The sequence below is a fragment of the Vipera berus genome (genome assembly GCF_964194415.1).
Source record: "Vipera berus genome assembly, chromosome: W".
Classification (NCBI taxonomy): domain Eukaryota; kingdom Metazoa; phylum Chordata; class Lepidosauria; order Squamata; family Viperidae; genus Vipera; species Vipera berus.
This window is the reverse complement of record NC_138210.1, coordinates 56,387,770-56,412,041: the sequence shown is the minus strand read 5'-3', so window position 1 is coordinate 56,412,041 and position 24,272 is coordinate 56,387,770. Positions and strand designations below refer to the sequence as shown.

Below are 24,272 nucleotides of genomic sequence, written 5' to 3'. Positions count from 1 at the left end.
GTGGCCTTTCCAGAAATGCAGGTCTGACTGAGAAATGTAGGCCTGGCTGCAGAAGACGCCTCAGAAGAAGTGGGCCAGCGAGGAGAGGCCTGGCTGCAAAGTAAGATCCACACCCCCACCCTAGCTTGTTTTTTAAATTTGTGCCTCACCCTAAAACTAGGGCTTATTTTTGAGGTAGGGCTTACATTACCCCCCCCCCCAAAAAAAATCAAGCTAGGGCTTATTTTCAGGGTAGGCCTTCCTTTCAGGGAAACAGAGTAGTTGGAAGGCTCCACAAGGCTGATCAAGAGTCACCAGCAGTAGCTTTTCAGTTATTTGAGACAAGACTTTCCCAGATGTGGCTGGACAGGCCAAAGATTGAACCAGGAGCCTTCAATGAATATGCAAAGAATGCTAAGGGCCCTTGCAGACTTTAGTTCCTATCACCCTGTTATGGGCATCCACAAGGAATTTGGGGATGGTAGCCCAAAACAATTGCAAGAATGGCTTTTCAAGACATGTTCTTTGCCACTGAATTAAGTCTTCTCTGTGTGAAATTGATTAAAGACTCCAACAGGCCACCTTCCTCAATAAAACAATGGCCTCTGTTCTAAAAAGGCAGCTTGGCAACATACATATAACCAAACAGCCTAAAATTATGCCAGAAGCAAACTCAAGAGTTAAACAGTAGCTTGGGATGGGCAACCTGAGATCATAAGCTCCTGCATGCGTGTGTGCAGGGGAACATAAACACACACACGCACACACCAAGTCTGCTTTCTACAATCTTTGGAGCTTTTTTAACCATGATCGCTAAACAAAGACAGCAATTTTGGGCCATTTTAACACAGGGAAATATCGAAACTGTACCATTAGCGTATCAGATGCCTAAAATAAGCATATTATTTTTCTTTTTTTAAAAAAAACCTCCAAAACATTTCCAAATTAAACTGCCCCAGCTTTGAACTTCCCTCCTCCTACAAAATATTGACTAGATACAAGAGTCTTATTTCAGCATCAGGCTATATTCTCAGTTGCATGGCAGGAAATTTGTTGGAGGTTAACCCATCATCTTTAGCCAATGTGCCACGGGCAGTTCCATGAAAGAGGTTTGGCTATTTTTATGAATAGTAGAACGATCAATTACAATAATAGAATGATCGATGATCAATGTACAATATACATTTTTGCCAAACCAACAACAGCAATGTTGTTGATGTTCATGGAAAGGCAATAGCATTTATGTAAAGCAGGAGTGGGGAACTATGGCCCTTTTACTATCTGTGAACTTCATCTCCCAGAGTTCCTGAGCCAGCATATTTATTATTATTATTATTTTTTAAAAGCTAGCTCAGGAATTCTGGGAGTTGAAGTTCGCAGATCATAGTTCACAGATCATAGTTACCCCACCCCTGATGTAAAGGCTGAGGCAAAAATTGTACCTGTTTCAGACTGAACGGCATTGATACTTTGTAATCCAGGAGCAAATATTCTTTCTGAGGAGAGAGAAAGAGAAAGACAAGATTACAAATAGTCTTTGACTTACGACCATAATGGCGACTGCCCATCATGGTTGTAAGTCGTGATGGTCATAAATCCAATCAGCCACATAAGAAACCCAGTGTTACAACCTTTTGTGTGGTGGTCATTAAACAACTGCCATGGTCATCAAACCGGTCAGTCCTAGAGGAGATCAACCCTGACTGCTCTTTAGAAGGCCAGATCCTGAAGCTAAAACTCAAATACTTTGGCGACCTAATGAGAAGGAAGGACTCACTGGAGAAGAGCCTAATGCTGGGAAAGATTGAGGGCAAGAGAAGAAGGGGACGACAGAGAATGAGGTGGCTGGATGGAGTCACTGAAGCAGTAGGCATGAGCTTAAATGGACTCCAGAAGATGGTAAGAGGACAGGAAGGCCTGGAGGAACGTTGTCCATAGGGTCACGATGGGTCGGACATGACTTCGCAACTAACAACAACATGGTCATTAAGCAAATGCTGTGGTCGTTAAGTGACTGTCACCATTCTAAGAAAATCGCTCAGTAAACCAATGGGCCACTTTTCCCAAAAACTGGAAGTAAATGCCAGCTACTGGCAAAACCGTTATAAAACACTGTCATGTGACCATGGGACACTGGAAATGACTGTAAATGAGGGCCAGTTATTGAGTGCTCAATATATGGTCATGTGATCACAGGGGGTGGCCTGACCGTTGGGACTTTGGAACCAGGTTATAATTACCCCCAAGGAAGTCTGTTGTAAGTTTGACCAGTCGCTAAGCAATCAGTCATAAGTCAAGGACTACTTATAAAGTGCCATTAAATTAGATGCTCCTTGCATTTCAGTTCCTTGGGCAGCCTGAAGAGTAGAAATAAAGTGCCCTTAATTCCTAAATCCCAAGCAATTGCCCTCCTGGCTGGGAATGAGTAGCCCAACAGGTTTGGAGACTGCCACGTCAGGGTAAAATGATGCAGCTTGATTTTCTGTGGCACCACGCCTGGCGCTTTAGATTTAACAAATATTGACAAATGTTCATCCTAACCTTTTGACAATTAATTTAATTTAATTTAATAATTTAATTTGTATACCGCCCTTCTCCCGAAGGACTCAGGGCGGTGAACAAGATGGAGTTTACAACTGCTTTTCTCTTTTACGCATTTCAGATTTCTTTTGTCACCTTCTGATTTGCTCCTTATCTTTCTACTTTGGGGACTGAAAAGGGAAGGATGAGTTGCAGTTGTTTTGCAGAGGCCCAAGGTGAGAACATGATTTGATGATTATAAAGGTAAAAAGGTAAAGCTTTCCCCATCCAACTCTAGGGGGGTGGTACTCATCTCCATTTCTTAGCCCTTGGACAAAGGCATTTCCGTGGTCATGTGGCCAGCATGATGATTATATTTTAATTATTCAAAGTTTCAGTTCTTTCCCATAAAAATCCCAGTCAACAAAAGGGACAGTGTGTCACTTCTACAAACATGGGTATTTTTGATTGACTTGTTCAGTTGCTGTAGAATTTTTCATCACTATCACCATTTCTGCTATTGATAGAAGTAAAAAAAAATAATGAGAAGATGTGCAGAGTAAGGAACAGGACCTTGATAGGGATGTGTAAGAACCATTATCTAGGCCAGTGGTTCCCAACCTTTTCTATACCCCGCACCCCTAAAACGCTTCTGATGTATTCTCGCACCCCTTACAAAAATTCTAAATAACGGCAATGAATTAGGCATATTCACTATAACTGTGTTGGCGAACCTATGGCACGGGTGCCACAGGTGGCACACAGAGACCTCTCTGTGGGCAGGCGCACCATCGCCCCAGTCCTAAGCCTTCAGCTGGGTTTTATAAAACCTTTTCGCTTTGGGCCTCCACCACCATGTACCAAAAAAAAAGGTTCAATCAATCAATTTCAACTTCTCATGGGGAAAAAAAACTTCTCGCAAAATTGGAATTGATTGAACTTTTCAGTCCCACCCAGTCTGCTGTTACCACTGCAGCCACGCCCACCCAATGGACCACGCCCACCCAATGTGCCACACCCACCCAGTGGGCCACACGGGTGCCACAGGTGGCACACAGAGACCTCTCTGTGGGCAGGCGCACCATCGCCCCAGTCCTAGGCCTTCAGCTGGGTTTTATAAAACCTTTTCACTTTAGGCCTCCACCGCCATGTACAAAAAAAAGGCTCAATCAATCAATCAATTTCAACTTCTCGCGGGGAAAAAAACCTCACAAAGTTGGAATTGATTGATTGAACTTTTCAGTCCCACCCAGTCTGCTGTTACCACTGCAGCCACGCCCACCCAATGGGCCACGCCCACCCAATGGGCCACACCCACCCAGTCGGCCACACCCACCCGGCACCTGATGATACGTAAGTGGGTTTGGGGTTGCAGTTTGGGCACTCGGTCTCTAGAAGGTTCGTCATCACTGCACTATAATTTTGAAAACTCAAGTTTTTGCACCCCCTGGAATATCGTCTCGCACCCCTGGTTGGGAACCCCTAATCTAGGCAAAAAGGGATTGAAATGTTTTTTAAGGCCTAAGAAACAAGGTAATACTCAGAAGCGATTCAGGAAGGCATTTCCCTGATTCTCAGGAGTGTAGGACATTTGGGGGGGAAATACAACACAATCAGACTTGCATGATTCTGTAATTATTCTCTATATTTTGACATTCTGGATAATTGTTTTATACATTTATTTTAATTCATTGCTGTACAATGCCGAGGGTATTTTTTTTTATTTTGAAACAGGCAGCCATATAAGTTTGTTAAATAAATAAATTATAAAGGTAAAGGTAAAGGTTCCCCCGCACATGTGTGCTAGTCGTTTCCAACTCTAGGGGCCGGTGCTCATCTCTGTTTCAAAGCCGAAGAGCCAGTGCTTGTCCAAGGACGTCTCCATGGTCATGTGGCCGGCATGACTAGACGCCAAAGGTGCATGGAACGCTGTTACCTTCCCACCGTAGTGGTCCCTATTTTTCTACTTGCATTTCTACGTGCTTTCGAACTGCTAGGTTGGCAGAAGCTGGGACGAGTAACAGGCGCTCACTCTGTTACGTGGCACTCGGGATTCGACCCGCCAAACTGCTGACCATCTAATCCATGGCTTTTCAACCAGTGGTACAGGTACCACCTGTGGTACATTGGCACCTGGCAGGTGGTACGTGACCACCCTAGAAAGGTGGTAGTGGGGGAGGGTAATGAGCTGAACCGGTGGCAGCACCGCACAACCCTGAGTGAGAGATGGCTAGAACTGCAGGGCTGTCAGAGCTCAGCGAAAGCGCCAGGATCAGCGCTTCTTCGGGGCTGTCAGGGCTCAGTGGAAGAGCCAGGATCAGCGCCAGACTCCAGCTGGAGCTTGGCGCTGATCCTGGTGCTTCTGCTGAGGCCAGAAGAAGCGCCAATCAGCTGAAATGTTGCAGCATCTCCAGGGTCTTGTGATTTACATTCAGATGCTTGGCAACTGATTCATATTCATATTCATATTATGATGGTCACAGTGTCCAAGGGTCATGTGAAGTGACCAAAACCTGCTGCAACCACCCAGCAGATGGGGGGGGGAATAAAAACCAAACACCCCCACCCCACCCCCGCTGCCAATCCTCAACAGAAATGCTCACAACAATGAAAACCTTGGACAGGAGGAAGAGCGCCGCTGGGCGGGCAGGCAGGTGTCTTGCTCGCCGGTGGCTCGAGGGGCACTTTTTTCAGTGCCATTGTAACTTCGAACAGTCACTAAGCGAACTGTTGTAAGTCGAGGACTACCTGCACTTCATCACTTTTTTCCTTTTTTTTTTTTGGTCATCAAGTTTTTGACACCTTGCTAGGCGACTGGTGGTACTCAGATTTTGCTGTATTCTAAAAGTGGTACAGTGGGTGAAAAGGTTGAAAAGCCCTGTTCTAATCGACAAGTCAGCGTCCTAACCCACTGAGCCACCGCGTCCCTCTTAAATAAATTATAGCCAGTGTCAATAAAGATAGATTTAGTCTTCCATGGGGGTAATTTCCGGCTCTGGTCTACCAAACGGGGCTGACAGCCTGCTGAACTATGCAATATACTCATACTCACCAGTGGTTTTATATCCTGGGAAAAGTCAGAAGTAGCGATGGGAGAATAATCAAACTTGCAGCCCTTGAGTGGCCCAAATGGGGAGAAAAGCAGCAATACGAGCAGCAAGACCTAGGAGAAAATTGGCACATTCCGTTAGGACGCTGAGCTTGTTGATCAGATGGTCAGCAGTTTGGCGGGTCGAATCCCGAGTGCCGCGTAGCAGAGTGAGCGCCTGTTACTCGTCCCAGCTTCTGCCAACCTAGCAGTTTGAAAGCACGTAAAAATGCAAGTAGAAAAATAGGGACCACTACGGTGGGAAGGTAACAGCGCTCCATGCGCCTTTGGCGTCTAGTCATGCCGGCCACATGACCACGGAGACGTCCTCTGACAAGCGCTGTCTCTTCGGCTTTGAAACGGAGATGAGCACCGGCCCCTAGAGTCGGAAACGACTAGCACGCATGTGCAGGGGAACCTTTACGTTTACCTCTCTATGTCAGTTTTACCGAATATTTTAATTACAGTAATAAAAACTATCCCTGAGTGGAGTCCTTGGTGCTCTCTGAGCTTGGTTGTTTTCTTGCAGATGTTTTATTATTCAACTAGGTAACATCTTCAAGCTCAGGGAGCACCAAGGACTCTAGACTTCAACTCTGAACTAAGTATTTGTTGTTGTTAGCTGCGAAGTCGTGTCCGACCCATCGCAACCCTATGGACAATGTTCCTCCAGGCCTTCCTGTCCTCTACCATCTTCTGGAGTCCATTTAAGCTCACGCCTACTGCTTCAGTGACTCCATCCAGCCACCTCATTCTCTGTCATCCCTTTCTTCTCTTGCCCTCAATCTTTCCTGAACTAAGTATATTCTCTTCAATTGGTACATTCCTGACTTTATTCCCCTTATCTCACCCACAGGCTTCTGAAGTCCTTTTTGAGTGCCATCCTTGTTTTGTAGATCAAGATAACCTCTTCTGCAAATATTCAAGAGTGTGTGTTTCATTCAGAGAATCATTCCAAGAAACAGTTCTTCCGCCTTTTATTTATTTTTTTTAAAAAAAAGAAATTAGGAAATACCTAATAGTTTTGAAATACCCTAATGGCATGATGGGTCAGCCATTCCTAAATTGGGGACAGAAGTCTATTCCAAATATGTCTTAAGGATGCCAGTTTGAGGAACAATTTCATTGCCGCCAACAAAGCACTTGAAATGTGTGGCCTAATGTAACTCCTCATGGGAATTTTTGTGGGATCAATGTTCCTGTGTCACTTAAAATCTCTTTTTACACTCCAGCTGTGCTCTAGTAACACTTTGTGCTCCTTCACACTGTCATTTGAGTCTAGATCCCAATTGTTTTAACATTTGTGGTGCATCTCACCCCCCGCTGTCAGGAGGCGGAACCGACCAGGTGGTTCCGCCCCAGGCGCCTGATGGACCCAGATAAATTCCAGATGGCGCTTGGACCGATTCCCACCTCCCTCTCCCACAACCTGGTCGAGTCCTTAGTTAATGCCTCGCAACAGGCTGCTTCGGAGGCGCTCGACCGCGTTGTCCCTTTGCGGCCTCTGACCCGGCGCAAGTCCCGACTCGCTCCTTGGTTCTCCAAGGACCTGCGGGAGATGAAGCGCCAGAGAAGGGGCCTAGAGAGCATTTGGAGAACCAGTCGGTCTGAGTCTGACCGAACACAGTTAAGATCCTTTTCTAGATCCTATCTTGTGGCAATGAGGGTGGCAAAGCGCGCCTACTTCACCACCCTCATTGCGTCCGCAGATAATCGCCCGGCCGCCCTATTTAGAGTGGTCCGCTACCTTTTAAGTCAAGAGACGGGAGAGGACCCCCTACATAGACGGGCTGAGGAATTTAGTAAATATCTGGTGGACAAAATTGCTCAGATTCGGGCTGGTCTGGACTCTGACTGGGCAGTATCTAACGAGAGGAAAATGATGAAGTTGGCCGAGTACATTTGGGAAGAGTTCGATCCTGTGACTCCGGATGAAGTGGACAAGATCATGGGGAAACTAAGTGCCGCCACATGTTTGTTGGACCCGTGTCCCTCCTGGCTAGTCTATGCATCTCGGGAGGTTACACGAGGCTGGCTCCTAGCAGTTATCAATGCCTCACTGAGTGAAGGGTACTTCCCTGCTGCCTTGAAAGAGGCGGTGGTAAGGCCCCTCCTCAAGAAACCGGCACTGGACCCAGCTGTTTTAAACAACTTCCGTCCTGTCTCCAACCTTCGCTTCCTTGCGAAGGTCGTTGAGAGCGTGGTAGCACGACAGCTCCCTTTGAACCTGGAGGAAGCTGAATATCTAGATCCGTACCAATCGGGTTTCAGACCCGGGCACAGCACGGAGACGGCATTGGTCGCGCTGGTGAATGATCTCTGGCGGGCCCGAGATAGAGGTTATTCCTCTGTCCTGGTCCTACTAGATCTATCAGCGGCTTTTGATACCATCGACCATGGTATCTTACTGTGTCGTCTTGAGGGGCTGGGAGTGGGAGGCACCGTTCTGCGGTGGTTCTCCTCCTACCTCTCGGACCGTTCGCAGACGGTGTTGGCAGGAGGGCAGAGGTCAAGCCCTAGGCCTCTTAATTGTGGAGTGCCTCAGGGTTCGGTGCTCTCGCCCCTCCTGTTCAACATCTATATGAAGCCGCTGGGAGAGATCATCCGTAGCTTCGGGGTGAAATATCATCAATATGCTGATGATACCCAGCTATTCATCTCCACCCCGAACCAACCCAGTGATGCCCTCGATGTGATGTCCCGTTGTCTGGAAGCGGTACAGATTTGGATGGGAGAAAACAGGCTTCGACTCAACCCGGCCAAGACTGAGTGGCTGTACGTACCGTCATCTCGTTTAGTCCAAGAGGTTCCATCTCTGACTATAGGAGGAGAGATATTACCTTCCATTGATAGAGCACGCAATCTGGGCGTCCTCCTAGATTCACGACTCAGTTTTGAAGATCACATTGGAGCCGTGGCTAGGGGGGCATTTGCACAGATTCGTCTTATATACCAATTGCGCCCCTTTTTGGACCGAGATGCCCTACGTACAGTCACCCACGCACTCGTTACCTCCCGTATTGATTACTGTAATGCTCTCTACATGGGGCTGCCCTTGAAGACCACCCGGAGGCTTCAGCTGGTGCAGAATGCAGCTGCACGGGTTGTGATGGGAGCTCCCCGATACTCCCATATTACACCCCTCCTGCGTGAGCTGCATTGGCTACCAGTTGCCCTCCGGGTGAGATTTAAGGTGCTGGTACTTACCTTTAAAGCCCTACATGGCTTAGGTCCGGGATACTTGCAGGACCATCTGCTGCCGGGAACAAATTCCCATCGTCCAGTACGCTCACACAGAGAAGGCTTCCTCAGGGTACCGTCAGCTAGGCAATGTCGGCTGGCGACCCCCAGGGGGAGAGCCTTCTCTGTGGGAGCGCCAGCCCTATGGAATCAGCTCCCCCCTGAGCTTCGGATGGCCCAAAACCTCCAATCCTTTCGCCGCGGCCTCAAAACACACCTGTTCCACCAGGCTGACCTAGACTGACAGGCATTTTAATTAATTTATATTTAGTATTTTTAATTCATTTTTTAAAATTCCCTAATTTTAATTTATTGCACTGATGTTCTCAATTTCATTTTTATCTTGATTTCTGTACTTATTATATGTTTTGTTGTTAGCCGCCCTGAGTCCTTCGGGAGATAGGGCGGGATATAAATCCCATCAATAAATAAATAAATAAATCTCTTGAACGGTCCTGAGTTCAAATATTACTCAGGTATGGAAGTTACTAGCCTAGCCTTAGAATTAGAGTTAGCTAATTCTAAGTCTTAGAATTAAAGTTAGCTAAGCCCAAGACTAGCCTAAATAACTTGCAGAGTTGCCATATTGATAAACTGATGGTAATGAATTGTTATATCACTATATGTTTTTTTCAGAAAAAGGACTTTCATGCTTTATTTATATTTTTCGTTGCCACTTTCTCCCGACTAAAAGGAGATCTAAAGTGGTTTAATACACTATTGGGTTTAGAAATTGTGATGCTCAACAATGGTTTTCAATCCTAGTCTATTTTAGTCAGTTTGTTATTAGTCATGTCAGCCATATTAATACTAAGCTGAATCATGATTATAGACTACTTTTGGCTGGATACTCACATTAATTCAACACCTTATGACTAGGTTTAACATGTAAATCCAGCAAATGTCCATGAAATAGTTAAATTGCATATTATGTTAAGTGACAATGTGGTTTCCTTGGCTTGGACTTTGCATAGCTGTGGTTTCCTTAATAACGTAAGTGAACTATGACTTAGCACGATGTATGAACCCAGTCAAGAGAAGCTACTTAAAACAAACCTTCTTAAAATTCCAAATCTGCCAAAAAAAAAGAGCATATCCTCTGAGGGTTAAACTAGATGAGTTGCCTATATGTTAGTTTATTTATTTATTCAGTGGCTTTATTAGATTACGTTGTTCTATATTAGAATGTCCCGTTCACAGTTAATAAAACTTGAGGAACGTGTGGGAGCTGGATTAGTTGATTAATATTTATTTTATTCTATCTAGCTTTTTTGTTCTGTCTCAGCAGAAACTACTTAGATGCTAATTGGGACTCAGTTAGATTAAAAATCTTCTTTATGACTAGGAAATAACCACTCTAAACAGGAGTGTTTAGTGTCCAAATGAAGTGGAACTCTTTCTTGTACCCAGACTTTTTTCATGGTTTATTGAGTGCTTAGCCTTGTATCTTTGAACTAGGTGACTCTCACTTCTTGACAGAAACAAATCTCTGTCTTGAGAATCTCTTCTTCCTAGTTTAACTTGCCAAAGTAAAATACAAAATCGAATAGAGAAAAAAGTATTAACAATAGTTATGATAAAAAGCCTGGGAAAAGAAATGTGCCTTGATCACTTTTAGGGGCACCTGTGTGTGCAAGATGGTAAGAAAACATTGCCAGTTGTGATTCTTGATTGCAAAAGGTAGAAAATGAGAACCAAAGGATGAGAATTTTATAGCTTTGAAACGATACAGGAGAATCAGGAGTATCTGTCAGGTGAGATGAGATTAAAAAATCAAGAAGACGGCCTTAACATATGTGCATCTACAGATTAACATCTGTAGATGCACATATCATGTTAAGGCCGTCTTCTCCAGACAAAAGATCTCTTTGTTTCCTTTGTTCTTTTGTTTCCTAAGGCTAAACATCCGGGATTCTTTTTTACCACAATTTAACTTCCAAAGTTCTGATAATCTTAACTTCCCTCTTCTTTCTGAATCCCTTTTAAAGTACAAGAGTAGTTTGCAATACAGAAGCTTTTTGGAAGCTGGGACTCTGCAAATATGTCAGGAATACAGCTCCCCAAGATTCAGACAATGAATATATAATCAAAAATAATTTTTTTCTTTTAGGACTACTGGATAAAGAACTTGAAAAAAAGTTGACACTTTGTTATTATGTGTGCTGACTACAGCAAGAATTGGATATGCACAAAAATGGAAAGGTATGTCAACTCCATGGATTGAAAAAGCGATGGAATCGGTAGAAATGGCAAAATTAACTGTCTTAATTAGGGATAAGAATGTATCTAAATTTGTTTCCATTTGGAAACCCTTCTGGACTTCCTGCTCAAAAGAGGGGGGGGAATGAAATTCTAACTTTGGGTTTTGATGATTAAATAGGTTTCTATTACAGAAATGGCTAATGCTATTCTTATATAAATAAAAAGTTGGAGGTTATAATTTTTTATATATAATTTGCCGCACCAAAAAAATTGGAAGTCACTATTTTTTTCTTTTTCCTTTACCTTACTGTCTATTTTCATTTGTATTTTATATTAAGAAAAAAATAATGGAAAAAAATTATTAAAAAAAGGAATACAGCTCCTAGAATTCCACTGGCCCTGCTGCCCAGGAATTGTGGGAAATGTAGTTTACCGCCTCTGAAGGGCAAGCAATGGGAGACAGCTGACATCAACTGATATCATTTGACTTACCACAGAAGAATCTGGAGTTCCAGGACACCAATTCATCTCCACGTAGTTTGGTAGGTGGCCAGCATGCTGAGGTTTCCCCCTTAAAAAGAGGGGAAGAGGTTCTGGAATAAAAGAAAGCATATTGATTAAGATTAAGCAGCGAAAGACACCGTGCAGTTAAAAATAGCCAGTACAGGTAATCCTCAACTAACAACAGTTCATTTACTGACCGTTTGAAGTTACAACAGCACTGGACAAAGTGACTTATGACCGTTTTTCACTCTTACAACCATTACAGCATCCCCAAGGTCATGTCCTAAAAATTCAGATGCTTGGCAAATGACTCGTATTTACGACGGTTGCAGGGCCCAGGGGTCCTGTGATCCCCTTTTGCGACCTTCTGACAAGCAAAGTCAATGGGGAAGCCAGATCCACTTAACAACTGTGCGACTAATTTAACAAGTGCAGTGATCGACTTAAAAAACTATGGTAAGAAAGGTTGTAAAATGTGGCAAAACTCATTTAACATATGTCTCACTTAGCAGCAGAAATTTGGGGCTCATCTGGGGTCATACGTTGATGACTAACCTGTATGCAATTTCCTTTCCACAATTCAATGTCAAAGGTTTTTGCATGGGCCAATTTTTTAAGAAACGTGTGATTTTACTCTGTCACCTGCTGCAGATGATCAATTTTACAAGTTAGAATAACCAACAATATTTCAATCAAAAGTAACCGAAGAGCATAAACCAAATCTGAACTGGTGACAGTATGGACAGTTCCATGTTGTTATTCTTGGTAACAGTGCAGGTAATCCTCAACTTACGACCATTTGTTTAATGACTGTTCGAAGTTACGACAGCACCGGGAAAAGTGACTTATGACCGGTTTTCACACTTATGACTGTTGCAGCGGCCCCGTGGTCATGTGATCAAAATTTGGGCACTGGACAACTGGCATGTATTTATGACATGTGGGACATGTGATCACCATTTATAACCTTCCCAGCCGGCTTTTGACAAACCAATTCAATAGGGCAAAGCCAGATTCGCTTAATGACTATAGGATTCGCATAACAACTGCAGCAATACACTTAGCAACTGTGCATAAAAATGAGGTGCCACTCACTTAACAACCGCCTCACTTAGCAATGGCTCAACCGTGATCATAAATTGAGGACCAAGGAGGTTATTTTTCCCTCTTCTGGATGTCGGATCTTCTAGAGTTTTCTCACACGTTCTAAGTAGGCATTTTAAAGCACTTAAATGCTTCCTTCTTCTACACCAGGGGTCTTCAAACTTGGCCCTTTTATGACTTGTGGACTTCAACTCCCAGAATTCCTCAGCCAGCGTGCCTGACTGAGGAATTCTGGGAGTTGAAGTCCACAAGTCATAAAAGGGCCAAGTTTGAAGACCCCTCTTCTACATCATTCCTTCTTGCTCCTACCCTTAGACAATTGCCCCTTTAGGCATCATGACCCAACCGATGTATGGTTGTTTTTTTTAATAAATCACAGAATATCATGCACGTCTAATAGTTGAAATTTATTTATTTATTTAAAACATTTACGTAGCTGCCCATCTTTCAGACAAGTCCCGGCGCCTCCCAATAACATCATTTTACAAACTGCAATACACACTTGGTTAAAACGTAAAACATTAAAAAGCAAATAAAAATAAACGTCCGGGGCCGATCCATGCAAATGTATCATTTCTAGTCTCTCAAAGTTTTGAGTGGGGGGGGGGGCAAATCAGGTTCTAAGGATTTACAGAACATTAAAAGGATCTGGCCTGTCGAATTGCAGAGGCTAAGATGCCCCTTTGGGCAGAGGACCCTACACAGAGAGTATACGGTGCTCGGTTAGACATGGAAGGGTAATAGAGCCACCGAATATATGAGCCTGTTGAATCCTGAATAACTTCCTTTGCTTATTACCTATTTATTTATTTATTTATTTATTTATTTATTTATTTATTTATTTATTTAATTTGTATACCGCCCTTCTCCCGAAGAACTCAGGGCGGTGAACAGGGCAATACATATTAAAAAACAAGATACAAAAATTAAAAACGATTAAACAATGCCCATGAATAAATTAATACACATTAAAAGTTAAAACCAATTTATAAAACCCAACCCCATCCCATCAGGCCAGGCCAGCTTGTTCAAAAAGGTAGGTTTTGAGATCGCGCCGGAAGGAGCGGAGGTCAGGCGCCATCCGGAGCTCGGCCGGAAGATGGTTCCATAAATCCGGCGCGCCCACAGAGAACGCCCTCCCCCTGGGGGCCACCAGTCGGCATTCTTTGACCGGTGGCACCTAGCTTTAAGATGTGTGGACTTCAATTCCCATAATTCCCTAGCCAGCTTGGCTGGCTGGGGATTTGTGGGAGTTGAAGTCTACATATCTTAAAGTTGCCAAGGTTGAGAAACAGTGATCATTCTAGTCCAATGCTATCTACTGCACAAATTTCTCCAAGTTGTTCAAGAAATGTCTGAACAGGATATCTACCAGCAGTTCCTTTACTAGAGATTTCAGGGATTCAACATGAAACTTTCTGCACACAAAACCTGCAAGAAAGCCAAGAGGCTGGAGAACCAATTTAAAATTATAAGAGCAAATTATAAGAGCTCTCACAAAAACTAATCCCCAAATTTACCAGAATCTTCCCCAGGAGATTTCCAAATGCCCCCTTCACCTTTAATTTTTTTTTTGGCAAGGGGTTAATGGGCACATTTACACTGCATTGCATCCAACCATCATTTTTATTTTCTGAAAAGCAAGTAAAACCCATTAGGGGGCCACGGGAATTCTTAGAAGATGATGTTGGGCTGGTGTTTTATTTTGAAGGATGCCACCTTTCCCATTTTTACTGAACACTTTTTTTTAAAAAAGGAGGGGAAAATAAGGTTCAGCAGGGAACTCAGATGGTGCTAAGAGAAACTCTGCAGCGACAATTGAAAAACAAAAAATAAAGAACACTGTGTGTCACAGAAACATTTTACTTGATGATTCATTACAGCTAGGACATTAAATGATCATAAAATATGAGAAGGTAATAGATTATTAACAGCAAAGTATATTATTTCTAAGTGAATAAAAAGTAAAGTGAAACTATTTCATTTTTAGAAGATCGCAAAAAACAGGGCAGTGTTTCTCAACTCCCAAAATTCCCCACACTAAATCTTAATTTTAACAGTGGTTTTTATTTTCTTTACTTCCTTGGGCTCCAGGCATACGGAGCATCACATTGCATTGAGCTGGAAGATTCTGAAAAATGTATTATAAAGAAATCCTACCTTTCAAATGGTCTCCCGATAACATTAGGCACACGTTCACCAGTTTTCTAAACTGCTTATCATTCATGATATCAACCACATTAAACAAATATTACTGCAATGTAAATAACAACAACAATAATAATAAAATTGGGAGGGACCTTGGAGGTCATCTACTCCAACCCCCTGCTCAGGCAGGAAACCCTATACCATTTCGGACAAATGGCTGTCCAGTCTCTTCTTAAAAACTTCCAGTGTTGGAGCATTCACCACTTCTGGAGGTAGGTTATTCCACTGGTTAGTTGGTCTAACTGTCAGGAAGTTTCTCCTTAGTTCTAGGTTGCTTCTCTCCTTGATTAGTTTCCATCCATTGCTTCTTGTCCTGCCTTCAGGTGCTCTGGAGAACAGCCTGGCTCCCTCTTCTTTGTGGCAGCCCCTGAGATATTGGAACACTGCTATCATGTCACTCCTCACCCTTCTCTTCATTAAACTACACATACCCAATTCCAGCAACCGTTCCTTATATGTTTTAGCCCCCAGCCCACTAATTATCTTTGTTGCTCTTCTCTGTACTCTTTCTAGAATCTCAACATCTTTTTTACATCGTGGTGACCAAAACTGGATGTAGTATTCCAAGTGTGGCCTTACCAAGGCATTGTAAAGTGGTATTAACACTTCACGTGATCTTGATTCTATCCCTCTGTTAATGCAGCCTAGCACTGTGTTGGCTTTTTTGGCAGCTGCAGCGCACTGCTTAAAAAGTAATATGTCAGAAGGTAATTTCAATCACACTTTCGCTGGGAAAGGGAATTTTTTTGGCTGTATCTTATGGGTCAGCTGAGACAGCAGCGCAGTTTGTTTTTCAAAACCTTCATATAAATAAGGGGGGAAAAAGTTCTCTTCTTCTCGCCCCCATCTTCCGCCCCGTATCACTGCCCCAGTTTCTATTCTACCCTGTTATCCTGGGGTTTTGTTCCTGGTCTTTTCCAGGTCTGATCCGGTTCATTATTTTTTTTATTGAAAGGTTTTACAATACATTTTTGAATACACCCCCCTCCCCCTCCCCTCTCCCCAGCCCTCCCCTCCCCTCCCCCCGACTTCCCAGAGCTAAATACAGGGTATAAAAATACAAACAAACATAATCTAAAATATGCAAACAATAAAATATTAAGTTCTATCGCACTTTAACTCTCAGTAAAATAACTACAAGCTAGTTATACATCATATATATCCACTACTTATTCAAATGCTAAGTGAAACTTTTTAGTCCCATATTTATTCTGAATATAATCAATCCATCTCCTCCACTCCACAATGTATCTTGATCCGGTTCATTTTTCAAGACCAACCGAGGTTCGTTCTTTGACTTAGCATCAATAAATGGAGGATTCTGTCTCCAAACCAAAACATAAAAGGGGTTGCTTTTAAATAGCTAGGAAAAACCCCAAATCCCTTCTGAAGCTCTTATTAAACTAGCTTTGACTCTACACAAACCACCAAAGCAGTTTCCACGTCCAAATAATGTCAATTACAAAGAACTTTTCCGATTACACACTGGCAGTTTATACTGTTTACGTGATATGCAGTCTCATTACATCTGTTCACACATTTATCATTCAAGATATCAACCGCATTAATCAAATATTACTGCGATGTATATGTCCAAAGTCATTTCAATCACACTTTCGTTGGCAGAGGGGAATTTTTTCTTTGCTGTACCTTATGGGTTGGCTGCTTTTGATGTTTGTTTTTCAAGAGCTTCATATAAATAAGGGGGTGGGGGGGAAGAAGGGAAATTCTTCCTACCCCTTTCACTTGCACTGTGCCTTGAGGAGCTTTGCAAAATTGTGTTCTTCTTGCCTTGCAAAGATTTAGCACAGAAAGGATGTGGGGGAGGAACAGACACCGTTAGATTTCTAATCACCTTTCCTCATCCTTAGATGGCTTGCTGAGATACACATACACACCCCAATTTTTTCTGCTCTGTAGGAAGTGGAGCATCACTACAGCTTAAGTACACGTAGTCCCGGACGTATGACCACAGTTGAGCCCAAGATTTATGTTGCTAAGTGGAGAGCTGTTAAGTGAGTTTTGCCTATTTTATGACCTTTCTTGCCACAGTTGTTAAGTGAATCACTGCAGTCATCAAGTTAATAACACGGTTGTTAAGTAAATCTGGCTTTCCCATTGACTTTGCTTGTCAAAAGGTCACAAAAGGGGATTACTTGACACACACCCCCCGGACTCTGCAATTGTCATAAGTACGAGTCAGTTGACAAGCATCCGACTTTTGATCACGTAACCACGGGGATGCTGCAATGGTTGTAAAATGTGAAAAATGGTCATTAGTCACTTTTTTCCAGTGTTGATACTTTGAATGAACACTAAGTGAACTGTTATAAGTCGAGGACTACCTGTATCAGGAAAAGTTCTGTTTCATTATGTAAAAATTCACACACACACACACACACACACACACACACTAAAGCACCGGAGAAGGCAAAAAAAATAGGGCTGCCGCAGGATTCCACTTGACTGGAAAACGGAGCTGTCCATCCGAAGCTCCTCTCCAGTATCTGCAGCCACATGAGGACGCTCCATCCAGAACCCCTTAAAAATGGGGGCTCAACCCCATCACAGATACCAGCCCAAGCGCCCTTAGGAGCCCAGGAAGTTCACCAGGAGACCAGTTCTCAGAAGTCATGATTATCAGCCCCTAACCACGGAGTCCCAAAGGTGCTTTTTTCAGAAGGCAACTGGACTTCCTTGTCCCTCTTTTGCTTCTCATCCAAGAAGCACCCAAGAACGATCCACTATCCATCCAGTCAGAGCTGAAGAAGCTTCTCGGAGGAGGAGAAGCGGAAAAAGCCTTCAAAGAAAAACAAGGAAAGTCCAGTCACCTCCTGAAAAAGCACCTACGGGGACAACCCCGCGGCCTGGAGGACTGAGAATCTCCATAAACACCTAACTAGGGAGGTTCTATTAAGCTAAACCCCCATCCCCTCGTCCCCACGTTCAGCCGCCCTGCTAATAATAATAATAATAATAATAATAATAATAATAATAATAATAATAATAATAATAATAATAATAATGAAGAAGAAGAAAAAGAAAAAGAAAAAGAAAAAGAAAAAGAAAAAGAAAAAGAAAAAGAAAAAGAAGAAGAAGAAGAAGAAGAAGAAGAAGAAGAAGAAGAAGAAGAAGAAGAAGAAGAAGAAGAAGAAGAAGAAGAAGAAGAAGAAGAAGAAGAAGAAGAAGAAGAAGAAGAAGAAGAAGAAGAAGAAGAAGAAGAAGAAGAAGAAGAAGAAGAAGAAGAAGAAGAAGAAGAAGAAGAAGAAGAAGAAGAAGAAGAAGAAGAAGAAGAAGAAGAAGAAGAAGAAGAAGAAGACGACACCTTGGAGGTCATCTAGTCCAACCCCCTGCTCAGGCAGGAAACCCTATACCATTTCAGACAAGTGGCTGTCCAGTCTCTTCTTAAAAACTTCCAGTGTTGGAGCATTCACCACTTCTGGAGGCAGGTTGTTCCACTGGTTAATTGTTCTAACTGTCAGGAAGTTTCTCCTTAGTTCTAGGTTGCTTCTCTCCTTGACTAGTTTCCATCCGTTGCTTCTTGTCCTGCTTTCAGGCGCTTTGGAGAATAGCTTGACTGCCCTCTTCTTTGTGGCAGCCCCTGAGATATTGGAACACTGCTATCGTGTCACCCTTCACCCTTCTCTTCCTTAAACTACACATACCCAATTCCAGCCACCGTTTTAGCCTCCAGTCCCCCAAAACAGCAGGTACAGTAGTAGTTGGCCTGCAGACAACTCCGAATTCCCGAGTTGGGGTTGGGAGAGGGCTAAACCAAGCCGGCAGAGGAAGTGCCGCACGCGTCCAAGCCCCTCAGCTCCAACGCTCATCGAGCTTATGGGGAAAGAGCCCCCGAAGCCAAGCCCCCCACCCCACCCCACCCCTACACCCCACCCCGCCCGCCATCCTAGTTAGGACCCACCCGGAAGGCTTCCCCCACCACCTGTCCCAAAACGAAAGTGGAGCTAGCCCCCCCCCGCTGCTTTCCCCCTTCTTCCAGAGAACGGGGCGGGGTGGGGTTGGTCGGTCGGTTTGAACCTTCCGTCTAGCAAGAGCCAATTTCCTACCTTGTAGAGATGCGAGGCGGGCAGGTACAGGAACCGCGCCGCGGTCCCTGGACGGCAGTAGCTGTTTTGGGGTCGGGCGGAGAGGGCTGGCTGGCTGGGTGGGTGGGTGGAGGTGACGTTGTTCGGTGCCGACCCCTCCCTCTTCCTCGCCGGCGGAGGTGGCGCTGCAGGAGAGTTGCCAGCTGTGCCGACAGGTGAGTTACGTCGGGCGAAAGGGGGAAAAAGAATACAGTAAAAAAAAAAGGCGCAGGAGTTTGCTTGCATGCAGCGGCGTGTGAAAGCGAAAGTTACTCGGATGGGGGAGGAGCCCGCCCACCCGGCAGCTGCTCGCCTTTGAGCCCAGGGCGGCTGATATCTTTGCGCAGAAAGCGGGGGGTGAGTGGGGAGGGTGGGTGGGTGGGCGACCCGATCCAGGGATCCACCATCAGCCTCCCAAAAAGGATCGGCGTTCTCAGCCCCGGCGCGCGTTCCGAAGGTCGTGGAGAGCGCAACCCCTTTCCCTCTTCCTCCTCCTCCTCCTCCTCCTCCTCCGACGCCACCAACAGCTCGGGAATCCGAGCGAAAAGCTCGGATTATTTATTTATTTAATTTTTATACCGCCCTTCTCCCGAAGGACTCAGGGCGGTGTACAGGGCAATACAATAAAATACAATATATAAAAATTAAAAGAAATATTAAATACAACAGCCCAATTCAATAGATTAATACAAAGCGTTAAAATACCCCTAAACCCATCAGACCAGGCCGGCTTGTTCAAATAAATATGTTTTTAGGTCACGTCGGAAGGAGCGAAGGTCGGGAGCCGTCCGGAGCTCCACCGCCCCCCTCCCAACCCCCCAAACCCCCCCCACCCACCCCCGCAGGAGATCAGAGGTTACAAATTATAGCGGGCCGGGCGATCGAGCGGCTTCTGCTGTTCTTCTGGATTCCGTTCTCCTTAAGAGGACTTTGCAAGCCGCTAGTCCACCTCGAGTATTCTTGCGCTTCAGTCCTTAGGATTCCCAGACGCTTCTTTCCCAGGCTGGGGGGGGGGCGCGGCTCTTTGATCTCCTTGGAAAGGGCGCAGCTTTCCGCCCTGCCAAGCCTTCAAGCAAGGGATTTGAGGGTCCCACGGCTTCTTTTTACCCATTGCCTTCGCGCCGAAAAGGTTCTCGTGGGAGTCCATCTTGACCTCAACGACCCGTCGTTGAACCTGGGGGTGGGTGGGTGGGGGAGGGTGTAGGTCATCGCAGGCAGTGTCGCAAGGATTCGGCCTGGCTGCGTCTTCGCTCCGATCTTGCACCGCAGGTCTCCCCCGGGGGAAGCCTGGGGTTTGGAAGGGCATCCAGACAGTCAAAAAAATCTGGGTGGAAGTTGGGGCCAAAGGTTTGGGATGGAGCGAGACCTGCAGGGTGAGGGCTTAGGGAAGCCTGGTCCGCACATGCCAGTGGGTGGAGGATCAGGTGTGATCCAGAAAATCCCTATTAAATCCATATTAGGAAAGTAGTTTTCTAGACCGGTTTAAACGTTTGTAAAATCGAATCGTTTGGTGTGTGCAGACTTCCTCAAACTGGTGCATTCTGAAGGCTGGAAAAAAGGGCAGCCTAGACAATTATGGCATTACTGGTAGTCTATATTTTATTAATTGATTTCAAAGGTTTCAGCACTCCTTTCATATCGTTGTGGGACGTCATGGCTCAGTGGGTTAGGATGCTGAGCTTGTCGATCAGATGGTCGGCAGTTTGGCGGGTTGAATCCCGAGTGCCGCGTAACAGAGTGAGCGCCTGTTACTCGTCCCAGCTTCTGCCAACCTAGCAGTTCGAAAGCATGTAAAAATGCAAGTAGAAAAATAGGGACCACTACGGTGGGAAGGTAACAGCGTTCCGTGCGCCTTTGGCATCTAGTCATGCCGGCCACATGACCACGGAGACGTCCTCGGACAAGCACTGGCTCTTCGGCTTTGAAACGGAGATGAGCACCGGCCCCTAGAGTTGGAAACGACTAGCATGCATGTGCGGGGGAACCTTTACCTTTTACCTTGTATCGTTGTACAAACCCATGGACGTTTAGACAGTAGTTAATAAACCTGGGTGCAAATGAATGTCTGGGATCCTTCTGGATTTCTTCCAGTGACATTGAGCTATGGACAGGGTAATATTAGTGCCCATCTGAGTTTTCTTGACTTCATGATCACTGCAGAAGGCCAAACACATCACAAACTTAGTGTGGTACTTTAAAAATGGAGGGGTCCTTGGTGTTCTCTGTGTGGTTGTTAAGTGAATCTGCTTCCCCCCTTGACTTCGCTTGTCAGAAGTTGGCTGGGAAGGTTACAAATGGTGATCACAGTGTAACTGTCAAAAGTACATGCCAGTTGCCAAGCACCTGAATTTTGATCATGTGACCATGGGGATGTTGCAACAGTGATAAGTGCGAAAACCGGTCATAAGTCGCTTTCTTCAGTGCCGTTGTAACTTCGAACAGAATGGTTGTCAGTCAAGAACTACCTATAATCTCTGTGGTGCTCAAAAAAGTGAGGGGAAAATATAGTGACCAAAAAAGAGTATTAAAACTATTGAAATCAATTACTAAAATATAGACTACAGTATTGGCATAATTGCCTTGAGTGCCCCCTTTCAGCCTTCAAAATACACCAGTTTGAAGAAGTCTGCATGTGCCAAAGGATTTGATTTTCTAAATGCTGAAATTGATCTGGAAAACTATTTCCCTTGTTGTTAGCTGCGAAGTCGTGTCCGACCCATCGCGACCCTATGGACAACGTTCCTCCAGGCCTTCCTGTCCTCTACCATCTTCTGGAGTCCATTTAAGCTCACGCCTACTGCTTCAGTGACTCCATCCAGCCACCTCATTCTCTGTCGTCCCCTTCTTCTCTTGCCCTCAATCTTTCCCAGCATTAGGCTCTTCTCCAGTGAGTCCTTCCTTCTCATTAGGTGGCCAAAGTATTTGAGTTTTAGCTTCAGGATCTGGCCTTCTAAAGAGCAGTCAGGGTTGATCTCCTCTAGGACTGACCGGTTTGATCGCCTTGCAGTCCAAGGGACTCGCAGGAGTCTTCTCCAGCACCATAGTTCAAAGGCCTCAATTCTTTGGCGCTCAGCCTTTTTTATGGTCCAACTTTCACTGCCATACATTGCAACTGGGAAGACTGTAGCCTTGACTATATGCACTTTTGTTGACGGTGATGTCTCTGCTTTTTAGTGTGCTGTCTAGATTTGCCATGGCTTTCCTCCCCAGGAGCAAGCGTCTTTTAATTTCTTGGCTACAGTCCCCATCTGCAGTGATCTTGGAGCCCAGGAAAATAAAATCTGTCACTACCTCCATTTCTTCCCCATCTATTTGCCAGGAATTGAGAGGGCCGGATGCCATGATCTTGGTTTTCTTAATGTTAAGTTTCAACCCAACTTTTGCACTCTCCTTCTTCACCCGCAACACGAGGCTCTTTAGTTCTTCTTTACTTTCTGCCATTAGAGTGGTATCATCTGCATATCTTAGGTTGTTGATATTTCTCCCGGCAATCTTAATTCCAACTTTTGATTCATCTAGCCCTGCCTTTCTCATGATGTGCTCTGCATATAAGTTAAATAGGCAGGGCGACAGTATACAGCCTTGCCGGACTCCTTTCCCAATTTTAAACCAACCAGTGGTTCAGTGTCCAGTTCTCACTGTTGCTTCTTGGCCCACATATAGGTTTCTCAAGAGACAAATAAGATGGTCTGGTATGCCCATCTCTTTAAGAACTTGCCACAGTTTGTTATGATCCACACAATCAAAGGCTTTAGCATAGTCAATGAAGCAGAAGTAGATATTTTTCTGGAACTCTCTAGCTTTCTCCATGATCCAGCGTATGTTGGTAATTTGATCTCTAGTTCCTCTGCCTCTTCGAAATCCTGCCTGTACTTCTGGTAGTTCTCGATCCACATACTGCTGGAGTCTAGCTTGTAGGATTTTAAGCATAACTTTACTAGCATGAGAAACGAGTGCAATGGTGTGATAGTTTGAACATTCTTTGGCACTGCCTTTCTTTGGAATTGGAATGTAAACTGATCTTTTCCAATCCTGTGGCCACTGTTGAGTATTCCAAATTTGCTGGCAAATTAAGTGTAGCACTTTTACTGCATTGTCTTTTAAGATTTTGAATAGCTCAGCTGGAATACTGTCACCTCCACTAGCTTTGTTGTCGCTCAGCTTTTCTAAGGCTCACTTCACTTCACATTCTAGGATGTCTGGCTCGAGGTCAGTGACCACCTCATTGTGATTATCAGGGACATTATGCTCATTCTTGTATAGTTCTTCTGTGTAATTTTGCCACCTCTTCTTAATCTCTTCTGCCTCTGTTAGGTCCCTGCCATTTTGGTCCTTTATCATGCCCATTTTTGCATGAAATGTTCCCTTCATCTCTCCAATTTTTTTGAAAAGATCTCTGATCCTCCCTATTCTATTGTTTTCTTCTATTTCTTTGCACTGTTCATTTAAGAAGGCATTCTTATCTCTTCTAGCTATTCTCTGGAATTCTGCATTCAATTGGGCGTATCTTTCTTTGTCTCCCTTCCCTTATATAGATTTATATTTATGATATCATCCATATCAACTCAGCTACTGGAGTTAGCATTATACATTAATCTGTTTTGAACTTCTCACCCTAAAAAAGGAGTGCATCCCTTGAATAACACAAACAATTTGTAAGTAAAGTTCATTATTTGTTAGAAGAGAGGCTGCCAAACGCGTTCTGCCAAATCCAGAGAGTGAATAATAGGGTCAGTGGGAAGGCCCCCACTTTTTAAATCTCTCTCCTTCTGCTGTTAAACTGAAATACTTCAGACCTATCCAGTATCCTTAAGTATCTGCTCCTTGACAAGTTGGGATAGACTCAACCTCTCGAAACAATGTAGGAAGAGAGCTGTGTTACCCTGGGGTGGCCCAAAATCAGAACAATTAGAATTATGTACAATTAGAATAATCCTAATCAGAAACATGTAGAATTCTACAGTTATGTACAGGTGGTCCTCGACTTACGGCCATAATTGAGCCCAAAATCTATGTTGCTAAGTGAGTGGTTCAGTGAGTTTCACCCCATTTTGCGACCTTTCTTGCCACCGGTGTTAGGTGAACTGCTGTAAGTAGTATCACAGTTGTTAAGGGAATCTGCCTTCCCCATTGACTTTGCTTGGCAAATGGTTGCAAATGGTGATTGCGTGACCCCAGGATACTGCAACCGTCATAAATAGGAGTTAGTTGCCAATCATCTCAGGTGTGATCACATGACCCTAGGGATGCTGCAACGGTTGTATGAAGGAAAAAACCCCGGTTATAAGTCACTTTTCCCAGCGCCATTGTAACTTCGAACAAACTCTAAATGAACTGTTGTA

General features: G+C 44.3%; 1 protein-coding gene across 1 annotated transcript in view; it reads right to left on the bottom strand.

The window, feature by feature from the left end:
• The window catches only part of LOC308676102 (fms-related tyrosine kinase 3 ligand-like), a 29,047-nt gene extending 9,658 nt beyond the window's left edge, over positions 1-19,389 (bottom strand). Inside the window, 4 exon segments of the mRNA XM_081341829.1 lie at positions 1,422-1,475; positions 5,552-5,662; positions 11,522-11,622; positions 18,913-19,389. Coding sequence (XP_081197955.1) covers positions 1,422-1,475; positions 5,552-5,662; positions 11,522-11,557 — 201 coding nt within the window. The 5' untranslated portion in view covers positions 11,558-11,622; positions 18,913-19,389.
• Between the last annotated feature and the right edge of the window lie 4,883 nt (positions 19,390-24,272).